General features: G+C 52.8%; 1 protein-coding gene across 1 annotated transcript in view; it reads left to right on the top strand.

Annotated features, from left to right (window-relative positions):
- Window positions 1-4,770: 4,770 nt before the first annotated feature.
- LOC128274904 (uncharacterized) overlaps window positions 4,771-14,957 on the top strand; it is a 39,171-nt gene continuing 28,984 nt past the window's right edge. The window contains exon 1 of the mRNA XM_053013246.1: window positions 4,771-5,857. Within this exon, the coding sequence (XP_052869206.1) occupies window positions 4,771-5,857 (1,087 nt within the window). The remainder of the gene's footprint in view (window positions 5,858-14,957) is intronic.

Genomic DNA, 14,957 nt, shown 5'->3' on the forward strand with positions numbered 1-14,957 from the left:
CGTTTTCGGTCCGGTCCGGTCCGGGTTACGGTTTCTTATCGGCCGCGAGTCACGCACGATAGCGGCGGCAAGTCACGTGTGAGCCGTCTCGGGCTGTTGAATCGGAGATGGGGGCAACATCTTGGCGTAGTGCCCATCGGAAGTGCCCGCGAGCTAGCGGACCGCTCTAAGTGCGTGATCGATCATCTCGAAAAACCCATCGACACCGATCGGCGATCGTGGCGTGTGTGATGTGTGGGTAGTCCCAGTTGCTAATCCCATCTCTCGCGTTGCTCATCATTCCAGAGCCTGAAAATCGATCCGATAACGGAAAAGCCAACAGCCTTGGGTGGCCGCCGCACCTAAAGTGCCCCGCGCGCCATTCGCCATGAGGCGTAGGAAAAGAAAATTTTAAAATCCAAAGTGTCACGCGTGTCATCGAGGTAAAAGTGTGGCGGAAAAATAGTGCACCAAAAACCGTGACGACGACGTGCGAGTGTGGCCGACACCCGGCTGAGCGTGCACCGGAGGTGGCTGTTATCGGTGTGGTGCTCGTTCCGAACCGTTCCGAAAATTTGGGGCGACCGACCCACGAAGATACGGTATTTCGGTAGTGTGGCAAGCGCCCCGGTTTGTTCGATTTCGATCCGACCGTTATCGCCGTTCGGTGGATTGGGGTGGGTGGACGCCCATCTAGAAGTCAAAGATCAAGTGACCGACCGAAAGGCGTGTGAAAGTACAATATTCCGCATCGGGCGGCCCGAGCCTCGTGAGTCACCACATCGGAGAGGTTGGTATTTTGGTTTTAGATTTCCCAGAACGTCCCGAGTTCTAAGTGCAGAAGAGTAACAGAAATAAACATAAATTTGCCTGAAATGTTATCCGTGACCAATATCCGTGTCACAGTGCGAACACGTCCACATTTCTTTCGGCGAACCGCGAATTTCTTCCCCCAAATTGGTGAAAGAAGTCCTTTGCGCCACCTCCTATCGTATGACAAATCGCTTTCGAGTTCGCCGGACCGTCACCGGACCCGAAACCCGCGCGGGATTACCCCGGGGCTGGGGTCTTCTTCTGTGCGACTGGGGGTCACTTCGACGAGCTACCCGCGTGTGGTGTGGGAACCCCCCGAGAATGTCGACAAAAGTTTTTGGCAGATTGTCCGACCTGAGGACCCCGTGTTTGGCCCGGTTTTTTTTTTCGGCCACAAACCTGGTCCGAGATTCTGGCTCGCAGACTACTTTTATGCAGTTGTCGGCACTTCTTCCTCTTCGGGCTGTTAACTTTCTCGCGTGGCCGGAATCGAGTTTCAGAGATTTCGGAGGATTCAGAATGGTGTGTGTTCAGGGCTTTTTTTGGTTTTTGGTGTGTGCTGCAGAACTTCGCGAGGCGCCCTCCGGCTGCTGCTCGACATCACATGAAGACACTTTTACATTTCTCTGCACTCCCTCCCATGTTGGTGGCATGTTTTCCGCATCTTCATCTCTCTCAACGGTGCGCTGCTTCCGCCACACGGCCGACGTCGCTTATCTTTCGTTGTTTCGGTTTGTGGAAGGAAGATGTTACACGTCCCAAACGCTGACCGTTGGAAAGCAGTCCCTCCCCTGCGAGAACACGCTTCTCCGGGACTCCGAGGTCCAGTTGTTCGCGGTCTGACAGTTTGGCACCAAGAGCCAGAAAGGGAATTACTTCAAAGCACTTAGACTTCCGTTCGCATGGCCTGTCTTCTGTAACGTTCTCTGCGAGAGGTTTGATTTGGTCTTGTTTGTGGCTCTCGCGATTCTGAAACCTTGACTTTTGGACTTTCCGGTCCAACAGGCCGGTCTGCTCGCTGAATGCGGATCGGCAAAGTAACCCATCGCTAATTCGCCCATCAATTTGCCTTAAATTGATGATCACTGCTCGGGATCCGCGCTCAAAACGCAGTCCGGGGAGGGTGACCGACTCATAAAAAAGGTGATATACCCAAATTATACCTGCAAATGAGATGAATATTATACCGCACACAGACCACCACCCAGCCAGCCAGCCAGCCCGGTTTGGGCGGCCGTTAGAATTAAAAGAATAGCGCTAGTTAGCGTATCATTAATTAACCAACCTTGCCGGTGGCCATCCATTCTTTTCCACTCTCGATCCGGTTCTCCTCGGTCCACTCCAGAAGGTGAACGGAAAAAGCCAGGACAGACAGGACATTTGTTTCAATCTACATCGCTTCTTCGGGACGGGACCAATTCAGATCGGCTGTCGATCGACGCGCGCGACTACCCCAAAACGATCGGGGTTATGCAACGACGATCGGTGCCAAGCTGAAGCGAACAGTTTTCCCTATCACGCGGCACGGATACCGACGCCCAAGCACCGTGACCAAGGCACACGGCGGGCGCGTATTTAAATGTCACTTCGGATCGATTCGCTTGGCCGGATGACACACGACGCGAATCGAATCGGCGGCTGAACGAAAGTGAGATTAAACACTGCATTTGCCGTGACCGAAGAAGAAGAATAAACAAACGCCGATCAGCCGAACGCGCGCCTTTGGCAAAAATAAACAGCCTCAAATTGCACGCACGCCCGCAAATCAGGTAGCTCTGATTCGAGGGGGAGTTCGATCCGCGTTTCGAGTCTTATCTCGCGACTCCCCCGCAAACCCTGCGAGGATTACCCAGCAGAAAAAAAACCGATCGCACCGTTTGTTTTTCGCGAATTTTGAGCACGCCATTTCGCAATCTCGCCGTCAGATGTCGATTGCCAATTGCCGGCCTGTGTGTGTGTGTGTGCGGGCGTGCGGGTGACCAGGTGCGAAACGATGATAACTGATAACAGCCTCCGTTAGTGTGCGCACAACGCGCCAAAGTGACAGTTTGGAGAGACACCGCACACACACCGGCACCGCCGCAGCGCGTCACAGTGTGATAAATGAAAATGTATATTTATGTGCCAATGACCTCTCGCAGCCACGAGCGCGTTGTCACGCGGTTGAATCGCGATGGGGTTTGTTTTCCTTTTTTTCCTTGGTCATTTCGCTGTGATCGACGGGCGCCCGCAATTACATCGGTCGCTCGCGGGTCGCGCTTGTCGCAACGCCGAGTGTCGCGAAAGGATTCGCAGGCGCGTGCGCGCGCTCGACGAGGATAAATTTACGTCATACGTTAAATTATTGACCGACACACGTCGACATTGCTCCCCGTTGGTGGTAATGAAAATCGTTGCGGATTACCGGTTTCGAAGTGGGCAATAAATTATCCGCAACTTTTCGGCACGACGGGTGAAGGCTTAACAGAGCTATTAAGCGATGGCTAATTAAATGGCTCAACACGCAACGCGATCGAAAGATTTGTGATGATAACTCGTTGGCTATGAAAGATACATCAACCGATTCAACCGATTCAACCGATTCAATCAGTATTCTTCACACCGACCGGTTTATAACTAGTGGTTCACTACTCAAGAACCGATTACGTTGGTGGGGGGACATTCTGCGAGATGTCAAAATTCCCGCATTCTATCACGCCTTCATGGCGTCATTTCGTTCGAGGAACCATAAATCATACCGGATATTAGCTGAAAATTATCGGCGGATATTCCCCGCTGTCCGTTTCGGCAACGATATCACTGTTGAAGATCTTAAAAGGATTCGACCGAAAGTTGTGGAAAGCTTCGATTAAAGTCCCGCTTTGCAAATGAGATGGCCACGGTCGCCCTATGCAAATCGGGTACGGTAACTAAAGTTTAGTGTCTTTCGGACGGATGACGTGCGAAAGTCCGAGTCCGAGTCGGCTACGCACTTTTTAGGTCAACCTGAGATAGACGCGGACCTTTCATAACGGACCTAAATCCGGACGGACGGTGGGAAGTAAATCGATTATTCCTTGATAAACAGCGGCCGTGGTGTGTGGTGATTGCAAACATCCTGCTCCCTTGCCGTGGAACAGGTCCCTTCGAATGTTTTATTCATTGCCAGCGCGGTATTCTTTTAAGCTGTCTCTCTCTCTCGCTCGCTGTCCCTCTGTTTTAAGACCGATTAGCATAGATTGTTTGATATTTTTGTGGTCTATTAATTTTGTTTCCTTTTCTGCCGTTGTTCCTTCTCCAGAGTGCGTCCGATACCCGGCCTACGATCGCCAAGTGGTGTGTGTTCCCGAAGATTGCGGCCGCGGCTCGCAGAATAGCGAAAACAGAGAGAAGCGGAAGGAGGAACTTGACGATCGATGGTGCGATCGGTGCGCGATGGGCGGCCTCGCAATCGTCAACCAACGGCGGCCGCATAGCATAGCGATCGATCGCACAGAAGTTCCCACCGGGCAGCAGCAGGCTGCTCAGGCTCCTAGTGTCCCTCGAGTTGACAGGGAGAAGGTTCCGTAGGGCGAGCACGGGAGGGCACGACAGACGACAACATTCCGCGCATTCCGTGGCCCCGCCTGAGCCCCACAAGGATGACGGGACGGCTCGGTGCGCGGCTCGGGACGTTTCTACTGTGCTACAAGAAGCGCGAGAATCAGGTGCACCTAGAGCCGGACCACCGTCGGCTGATGATCACTTGAGGAGGTCGCCCCACCGCGTGCAGCATCATCACCCGCGCCCCACTGCTCTCTTGCTCCGATCTCTCTCTCTCTCACTCTCTCTCGCTCGAACCTCATCGCTCCAGCTGCCAGGGCCAGGGTCCTTGGTGGGGACAGAGTGATTTTCCGGTGGTACGGGTAAATGTTGGACACAGGAGTCAAAGGCGTCCCGCGGCAAGCGTATGTGTGTGGTGGTGGCGTGTGGTCAGGACGGGCGGGCTCGTGAAAGTTCATGCTCGGTGGCAGGATTCGTCGGAGGGCCCTGGCACTGCTGGGTGCCCTCCTGCTGGTGATCCTCGTCTGGCCGCCCTGCTTCGCCTCGATGCCAGCCACCGGTAGGCTACCACCGCCACCCGCGTCGGTGGCCCCCCGCGAACTCGGGCTTCCGCCGGCGAGGCCACATCCAGCCGCCATCATGCTGCCGGTGCCGCTGCCCCTGCAACCGGCGCATCCCGGCCCCAGGGCGTTGCGGCGGCGAAGGCAGCAACGGCCAACGGAGGCGGCGACGGCGGCCGACGGCGACGAACGTGATCCAAGTGGTTCCCGGCCCCGACAGCCGTTAAGTGAATTCCGTCGCTTCATGCGTGTACTTAATCTGACCACCGATGCCACCGGCGACATCGAAGATGCTCACAGACATCCCCACACTCGAAGACAGTACTCGACGACGGCGACGGCGAGCAGCAGTGCCAATCAAGTGACAGTGAACAGTGACGACAGTGGTGGCAGTGGGTCGTCGCAGCCGCCGCCGCCACAACTCGTACTAAATTTACGGCAGCCCCACGAAAATAGCCCGCCGGCGGGCCACGATTATTTAATTGAACCGTTCGATAAAAATAAACCCCAATCGGTGGCGGCCAACACAACAAGAAGAAAGTTCGATGACACTCCTCCGGCGGACGCGGACGATCGCGAAGAAGGTGGCGCAGTGATGATCGGCGCTGAAGCAGCTAGTCAGCGGCGGCCCGGAGTGTCCCGGCGGCGCAGCAAGCGAACGGCGGCCAGTGGTAATCCTCATCGACATCAACACAAGGTGCTGGCACCGGTGTCCGGGATGACGAACGGCACCGGGCCCCACCATCATCGTGGCCGGAGTGGTGGTGCTGGTGGCCGACACCAACACCATCAACCAAAGCCGCAGTCGCAGCAGCCGCAGCAGAGCAACAACGAATCGAATCTCGAGCGCAACGAACGGTCCGCCAACCTGTCGCACATTTCCGGCGCGACGCGCAAAATCCAGCTGTTCATCAAGAACCGCTACATCCAGCTGCTGCCCGACGGAACCGTGAATGGCACGCACGACGATCTGAGCAACTACAGTGAGTAGCCGGGGCCAGGGACGGGAGACGAAGCGATAGCTTACCCTAACCTTAAGCAGCCCCCTGGAATTGAGCTCCCCGCGAGAATGTAGGACAGTCCACAAGGAAGGTGACGAACGGTCCTTATCGGCTCTCCTTATCGGTTCTCCATTTTCTCTTTTGGGGATGTGCCTAAGAAAAGTGTTGTCTTTGCAAAACACACAAAGCGAATGAGTGACAGATTAGCGGCACCGTTAGGATGGCCGCGTGGCAACACTTAATTAATGGGCAAATTAATGCCGGGATAGTAAATTCATAAATTTTTCGAATCATTTTGAATCGAATTCCAAAATTATACATCTTGCAAAGCGTTGCCGATTGGCGATGAACGATCTCTTCATTGCATCCGCTTCGTCGGATGAATTACCATCATCATTAGCCAAAACTGGCGACTGCTTTCCTTCCTAATCCGCGTTCGATCCCGTGGGTCGGCTCGGCCGGGTGAAAGGTATAATCAATCTTTCATTTTAACTATCACCTGCCAGAGACGGACATTCCGCAGTGACGTGATTTAATCAACAGCATCACCAAAACGTGACAGAGGGTCCTTTTGCATTAAGCCACTGTCTCACCACTGCTTCCGAGAAGATTGTTGGCAAAAAATGGTTTTGTCCCAAAATGGGGCCAACGTTTTTGACTCCACAAACGGAGCTGGAGCTACCTGCGTGTAGCGTAGCTGTAAAACGTTGATCTCCGAGGTGATCTTTCGGCGATGGCGCATTAGGATCGGTTGCTAGCTCTACACGCACGAAAAGTAGCTCCCCACCGGGGGCACAGAACTAGAGACAAGCCCCGAAGCCGCAGCCGGTGGCAACGGTGGTAGAGTTGTTAATTTCTACACCCTTTCTTGCCACTGACTTGCTGGGTTATTTTCAGTAACGTGTGAAATGCGTAGCAAGTGTGAACTGGTCTGCGTCCAAAGCCTTTGCCACGCCAGTAGCCGGCTCAGTCTCGGCTGGCGTGTTTCTGGCTGGCGATTAGCGGATCTTTTAGTTGGGCCACCAAGAACCTGTCACCAGACACATTTCAAATCACCTTCTTCGTCGAGTTTCTTATTTTCTGTGATCAATCCGGCCCAAGTGATCAACTACGCCAACGGTTTTCGGTTGTAATCGATACGTGTAAACAAAGCATTCACGGTGTATGTCCCCTTTCAACAGGGACCCTCCTTCGAGCGGTGATCAATCAGAGTGTGTGACAAATTTGAATTCGCCAATTGACATGTTTCGTTTGCATACCAATTAGCGAATTTCGTTGGCCAAATATTTGTGTGACGCCTTCGCGGGCAGATCGCGTCGATCAACGACACGGTCGCTGTACCGGAGAGATACCGGATTCCGGTTCCCTGATCGGCGCTCGTGGTTGCGCTGACAGTTTGTTGTTCCTCGCCGTGATTTATGGTCGATCTGGACTTTTATCAATTAGAAGCAGCCCTCTCGGCCCACTTGTTCTGGGTGGTTTATTATCGTTTCAAAAGAATATTAATTTATGATCCTGGACCCTTTCGGACACGACAACGGAATCGATCAGTTCGGTTGTAAAACCGTTTGGCAAGAACCCAAAGCCCAACCACACGATGGCCTTGGCGCGGGATCGCATTCCTTTTTGATTTATGGTGCTTGTGGTTCAATAGTTCTTGGACTTTCCGAAGCATTTTTCCGCTTTGGAAACGAAGTATTTTATCTGAACCACCACGGAATCCGTTCCAGGAAACTTTCACTATATCGGAGTTGGGACCTTGAGCCCTCGAACGGGGCAACGGAGGACCACTGCTGAGCTAAACCTGTTGCCACCCGGCGGGGCCTCGTAACGGCTGGATCTCCTTTCAGGCCGCCCCCGGTGGCTCCAACTGTTCTCCAAATTGTGCCAAATAAGCGAACCTAAGCCTTCGATCATCGATCTTACAGCACCGGAGAGGGCTTTATTCGTCCCCCGGCGCGTCCGTTTACCGTTCGGTGATCCCGTTGCTGGGAAGCGGACTGAAGTAGGGAACTATTTCACACCCGCACGGTCGGACGCCAGCGAGTGATTCTCGAGACACGATAAGCCGCGGCCGCAAACCCACCTCAAGTGGTGGCTTGTCAAGTCGAGAGCCGAAGAGTGATAGTTCCTCGGAGCGTTGCATCCCGCTGTCAACAGGTCGGTCGCTCGATCGCCGAAGACGCCGTTAGTCACCACGTCACGATACGGAAGTTTTCCCCTATTTTTTTAGAGAGAAATTGAACCAATCCAACCAACTTCAATCCTTCGACTCAGACTCGTGGTGACTTGATAATTGATCGGTACTGGCGGCGGCGACTCCGAGAAAAGGTAAACCCGATCACCCCGACTAACGATCCCCGTGACGGGTCGTCCCTGTTCCCTGTGTCACCGTGACAGGCGGGAGTTGTGTGTCAGTGGGGAACACATGCGGATTGGTGGGTTTTTCGAAAAACGTGCCTGACTTCGAATTAGGGACCCCTGCTGGGCGATCCGAAGACGCTGTCTCGTCTCCGTCTCGGCACTGAACGGGGTGTGACATATTTTATTGCACCTCACAAAAAACACCTTTCTTTTAGTGACAACAAACGCCGCGCTGTGCCCAAAGGGAGTGCCCGAGGTCCCGGGGATGTTCCAAAGTCCTGGAGACGTGAGATGATTTATTGCCATTTGGGGCAACACAGGACGAGTTTTTGTTGCGTGGAATGTCGTCAATAATGTTGCTGCCCTGACTGACACAGAATGACAGCAAGTTTGTAAAACAATAAAACACAAAGTCGAACAATGTTTTACTGATGAAAATGTCTTATAGAATATCTACCATCGCAAAGTTTACATTGATTTAGTTGATCTTTGAATACTCGACTTATGAGACGACGTTGCCAAGGTTACGAGCTGTCAAGCAAGTCAAGTTCTCACCACAGAAAAGGCCAAGAAAGGGAAGTCCGAAACATCGAATCCGCTTCTAATAAATTGTGCAAATTGCATTCGCTCTCACTCAGTCGTTCTCGTGCATTTCGAAAGAAGACGATCCCAAAAATAACCAGACAACTTCAGCTGACAGATTCCTCATAATTGTCCCGGTCGCTGCTGCCAGGCAGTATGCACGCAATAATGTGTGAATGACAAACATCTTTCTTTTATGAGTTTTTTTGCGCCTCCTCTAGTGGTGTCTGGCTGCGGAATGCAACCGAGATCCACGCGAAAAAGTGGTGCGGTAGGTCAGTTGCAGCCGGCACTTTGTCAGTCAGCTGCACTTTGCAACCTCTCTCAGACCTCCTCGCCATGCGGCCACGCGGCCGTTACGCGGGTGAGGCACGGCTTTGTTTGCACGGCTATTCCTTCTGGTTCCTTTTTTTCTGTTCACACACACACTTCACACATTGACACTGTCGGTTGTTTGGATACCCCGTTCCTTTCCTTGGTGTCCAGCCCAGGATTTCGCGCGGTTTGTTTGGGTTTGACGTGCTTTTTGCCCCCCGCTCCGTTGTACGGTTCTTGTGAGTAGTCTGGTCCTCGGCCGGACTTTAGCATGCGCTACATTGGTGGGATGCCCACCATTCACGAGATTGACCGTGAACGATGAGCGAATGAAGCGAAAGCAGATCCATTTCCAAATAAACAATGCCGGGTGAAGCAAATGTTACCGAAACCGCGGGGAGTCCGCCCGCAGACTGCTTGCATTGGTGCAGTCGATTGCCAATTGCATCATGTTACGGCACACAGCAACCATCGGATCCATTCCAATTCATCCAAGTGACCCTCTGTTGCGGTAGACACGATGACGCCCTGACTGATTGGTTCGTCGATGATGTGCTGAATGGAATCGACAAACCTTATTCAAGTTTCGGTTATTTTCGGCGAGCTTCTCCTACGGTTTGCTCGACTTTAACCGTTCACTAGAGTTTTGGCCTTAGCCATTGGAAACTAATTTAATTTATAATCAGCAAATAACACGAATCCAGCTGGCTTCCTGTGCCAATTTCGTATCATAGACGGCGGTATGGCTGCTAAATCGCCGCCCAGTTAAATATCTTGAGCGGTCATTTAGATCGTTTAGAAGCCATCGTTGCGCTACCGGCATGAGGTCCGGCCCGTGTTTGGAACACCCATTCCCACCGGCCACGGGGACTGATACAATCAGACAGCACCAAATTTGATCAATCTTACAATCAAGTTAGCTTACAGCGCACACACACACACACTCACATAGAGGTCTTCTGGAGCACCAGCAGCCCCCAATCAAGATCCGGTTCCTGGTGCTCCTCTCGGACTGCGGCCCGTTCGTTGCGATGCTGATTTATGACTTCCGTACAATTTACTAATAGACGCATCGGAATCGCAGACGCACAGGGATGATGTTCGATGACATACTTTTGTGTCTGCGGTCGTAACCTCGACTAGGAAGAGCGCTCTTCACGCGTGCTCTACATCCTGTGTGCGTGCGTGTCGGAAAATTATGCGTCTGGCCGATCGGATGGTTGGGTGTTGGGGTGTCTGTGTGTTCATTTACGCAAGTTGGCGACAAACGTAGCCGCGTGTGACTACTACTACGGTCAACGGCCTCGCCACGCAGTTTCGGTGCGAAGAGCACCCGCGTGATTGGCATCCTGGCCGTGTGACGTGTCTGGCGTTTGTTTTCCTTCTCCGCCGATGCCGAGAGATCCAGGCTCGTTGCGACACGGTCTAGAGATCGGAGAACGATGCCCGTTCAGCTTTCGATTTCCACCGGCAAGAGGTCACTGGGCTAATGTGCGTACGTCGTCCGTTCTTGTTGTCGCCGTTCTGCCCTCGAGGTTAGTCCGGTTAATTGTGCGGACCCCTCAGGCTACAAATTTGCATAAAGACATTAAGACGTTGGCCACAGTTTTGTTGTACGCCTCGATGAGCATGAAGTTGGGACAATTGGTGGGTGATGTACGGCCCACGGCATTATAGTGCACCATTTAATTTAATGTCCACATTTTATGGCCCCTCTTTGTGTGTAGCTGCTTAATGAGATCGCACGAATGGCCAGGATCCTGTTCTTGTTAGGCACTTGTGAAGTTCTGCCACGTTCCCGAGGAAAACCTTTTCTGATTGACCGTGTCTGAAAGGTCCAATAACCCAGCATTCCATCATACCTGAGTAGCTTACTGCCCCCCCCACAGAAAGGATGCCGTTGGCTATGAATCACCCCGTAAGAGATTTGGTGTTAACTAAGCCCGACCTCCGCGTCATTTTTCACCACTTTCATCCCGGTTTCTCGGCCGAAGTAGTACACAACCTTAATCAATTCGAAACGAATTCCCTTCCAGCGGGCAGCGGGAATTGATTTCATTCAGAAAAGGTGGCCACAACTCATAAGAGATCGCACCCCGTGGCCCCGTGGACTGACCGTCGAACGGTAGGACATGCGGGGAGCACCACATTACGCACGCCTGACGCGCCTGACTTCGTGAGATCGACTTTCTCATGGGTCTTCTAATTATGCGAATTGCCCTGCGGGTGGCACGGGCCAGCGCTGGAAACACTCATCACGAAGTCCGCTGGGACTAGACCCTTGAGCCGGCGGCTCGCAAGGGCGTGCAGCAAGTGCAACAACTCTCGGTCGATGACGGTTTTATTGAACCCGAATTTCACCACCGGATCACACATTGGCCACCCGAAAAAGCAGGGTGCATTCCTCGTTACACCCCAAACAAGCTATGTGGTATGGATTTTTTAATAGAGTTCGATTGATTTACGACTTCGGAGCGCAAAAACCGGTGCCCGGCGCAGGCCGTAAAAAATAAACGGAGGACTATGCACCCTGGCCACTAACAGCGATGATGGCCGGACCCTTGGAGCTCTCGGGAGATCGCTGCGTGATTCTTTCATTAGCGATCAGCTTTCATTTCGATACTTTATCGTTATCCATCTCTTGGCGATTAAGAATTGATATTGAAGGTCTAAAATGAAACGAAACTGAAGGGAAGGGCGTTTGGGAGCTCCCAGAACCAACCAGAGCATCCGGGCACTCCCTTCACCGGCATCCAATGTGCCGCGTTGTCGAAAGGCGAATGAAAGTACGATCCGAAGGTAAGGTGACACTTCAGAGCCCGCGTTGGAGGAGTGTCGATGGAGTGGTGAAATACTGACAACGCGCTGAAGAGTTCTTCTCGATTCTCGCTCCGAAAAGGTCCCCACTTGGTTAACACATTTGTCCGGCTCGCAGGACAAATGAAAGGGTGGTCCCGGTCCATCAAATGGGTTTTCAGTGGATTGGGGATTTGGGGATGGTTCTTTTGGGCTAAGTGGGGTCAGTTTACTTGGCGTGTGGTCCACCGGCTGGGCCACCAGAAGGTGGCGCTGCACCTTTACGGCGTGTCACGGAGAAGAAGCACCGTCAAGATTATTTTGCGGTCCCCGAGTCAGGCGGGTGTAGAATTGATGCCGATGCCACGGCAAACCTACTCCATTGTGGCACGTCTGGAGCCGAGAAGTTTGCCTTGCTGCGCCCGGTGAAAGTGTTTGCCAACATAATCTTTACCGGGATGCCGTATCGGTTCCCATCATTAGCACCCTCTCCCAGTTTGATCGATGCTCATGCGTGGATTGTGCATCAGCTTATCGCTTCAAGCATACTTTTCGAATATGTATGAGCACGTATCGGGCAGGAAGGCCTTCGTCCGAAGGCGGCCAACACGGTGGGGTACGTGAAAACCGATATACCGCACACGGCAGAGAGTGATGATTGAAAACATTTGCGCATAACCGTCTGGTCTGGTGTCAAGTCGGACCATCCTCCGTCGGGCGAACCGTTCCGAACCCAGCGGAGCCCCCGATTCGGCAGCCAAACACCGTTGATCCGCTACGAAACTATTTTCAAACTCGCAGGGCCCCTCACGGAAACCTGATGGGCTTCACGCCGTCGGGCTTAAAACCTGCCTTTGAAAAACATAAATAAACATACGAATGCCCCGATTGGTGGTCCCGATTCGTGGTGGTGCCAACATGCGGTAGCAGTGCTAAGTGCCCGAGATCGAAGGTCCACCACCAAACGAGGCGGCCGGCCGGCAGCAGCAGGTTGATGCAACGGGTTTCCGACGCATGAACGCATTCATTCACAAGCTTTGCGGCAGCAGCAGCATATCGCAGCATCGGCATCTGACGTCGAAAGATGAGAAAGAGGCCCCTCGCTGGCTAAGACAAAGTAGCGACCGCCGAATGTGCACGCGTGTGTGGAAAGTGAAACGTATGGCGGGTGCATTCGTAATTTAGTAAAAGCATAGAGCCATTTCGCGGCTCAAGCCACCGGACACTTGCCGGCCGATCGAGTCAGGTATCGGCGAGATTCCGGACCTTCGAGGTTATCAGCCAAGAAACTCCGAGAGATCGGCGTCGTCGGTTCGGGCAGCTGGCGGATTGGGTGCACTGGAAAAAAAAGAGGTCGTTGAGAAGGCATGTTAACAACCGCTGGCGGCCAGCTCCTGCCCGTTTGACTTCTTACCTTGGCTTCTGCAACCATCGCAGCCATTCCACGGTAGCCGTGGACACCGCCTCGAACGGTGACGGTGATGGTGGACATAAAAACAGAATCGTTGGGACAGCAAGCAAGTAAGCGAGCCGGCCTCGTTCTTGGGTTGGCTTCTTGTTGGCTCGACGCGCCGGGCTTTAAGCTTCCCGGAGCGCCAGTAATGGGCACATTGCGATAAAATAAAGATGTGACTCAATCAACGGTTGCTGCGCGCGGTTGCAGCGATTCGATCGGATTACGGCAGATAAGAAGCGGCGCAGTCCTCGACAACGATGGGCACCCGATCAGATAAGTTTGATAATTTGTGCGGCCTCTTTCTGTTTAGCCAATTTTTGGCAAGCGTTTTTTGGCGTGTGTTAAACCGGCAACTCTATGGACCGGCAACATTGTTGTATAATGTACTGCATGCTTACGTTCGCGACAGTCGGTAATTGGTGGCGTTTCCGGACTGACACTCCCCATTAGGGCTCATTAGGCAGGAGGTTTCGCTTTCTGTGGAGATGAATAAAATGAAATCGATTATGGAACTCTTTGTGTTGATACGATTGGACCAAAAATCATATTGGAACGGGCGTTTTTGAATGAATTTTTCATTACCCCAGTTGAAGTCCCGACAACCTGCCATAGATGGTCTCTCCCCCCAGGTGCTCCATCCAGTCTAGTTGTGCACGCTAGCGCGCGGCTTACTTTCAAGGAACTCCGGATGACAGTTTACAGTTTTAATTACCGATTGTAAAACTTGATTGCGGCGCGTAAACCCAACAACTAATTTGACAGATATTGATCATCATCCGGCTGCATGCTGCACGCTCAAGCTTGCGGCTTGATTTCTAGCCATTTCCTGGTGCTGGAGCGGCGATGTTCGTTTATTCACACGTCCAACCGGTCCCCCACCGAAGAGAGAGAGGCCCACACAAACCACACCGATTCGATCCGGCCGGTGAAGCTGCTGCTTCATCTGTATAAAGTTACACTTCGTGAGACCAAACTTTACACCTCCGTGTCCGTGTCCGTGTCCGTGGCGTGGCAAGTTCCGTTCTGCACAGATCGTACCCCGATGATGCCGAAGGTGTTTGCTTAAAAACGGAATCCGGATTGAAGGGCTCGAGAGGTCGCCAAGCCAACATCTCACCACGCCCGCGTCAGACAAGCGAAGAATTTCACTACTTTTCCTGTGTGGCCACCATCTTCTCCCCTCCCTCACTTGGTCGTAGCTCGAAGACGCATAGCTGAACCGTTTGTTGGGTCAACTACAATGTTGCAAATGAAGACTTCAGTCAACGTCATTACCGTTTGCCCAGGACGGTCGGAGCGGCTCCATTTGCAAACGGATGCGTTACTAAGTGCCAATCGGGCGAGCCGACCGAGTAGGCACCGCACCGGTGCGACTTTGGCACGGGGCAAGATTATTATCGTATTCGTTTTGAAATATTATTAGTGCACTGCCGCATCGCAGGATGGTTCGAGTGTGAAACCGAAAGCCAGAAACCCGCTCGGGGAAGACGATAATGCTGTCTCGAAGCACGGGGCCGTTTGGCAGCCGGTAGCGAGTCGTCAGCCGATAGTTTTACGGCGGCGGCCGAC

This window comes from Anopheles cruzii, chromosome 3, assembly GCF_943734635.1.
Source record: "Anopheles cruzii chromosome 3, idAnoCruzAS_RS32_06, whole genome shotgun sequence".
Lineage (NCBI taxonomy): Eukaryota > Metazoa > Arthropoda > Insecta > Diptera > Culicidae > Anopheles > Anopheles cruzii.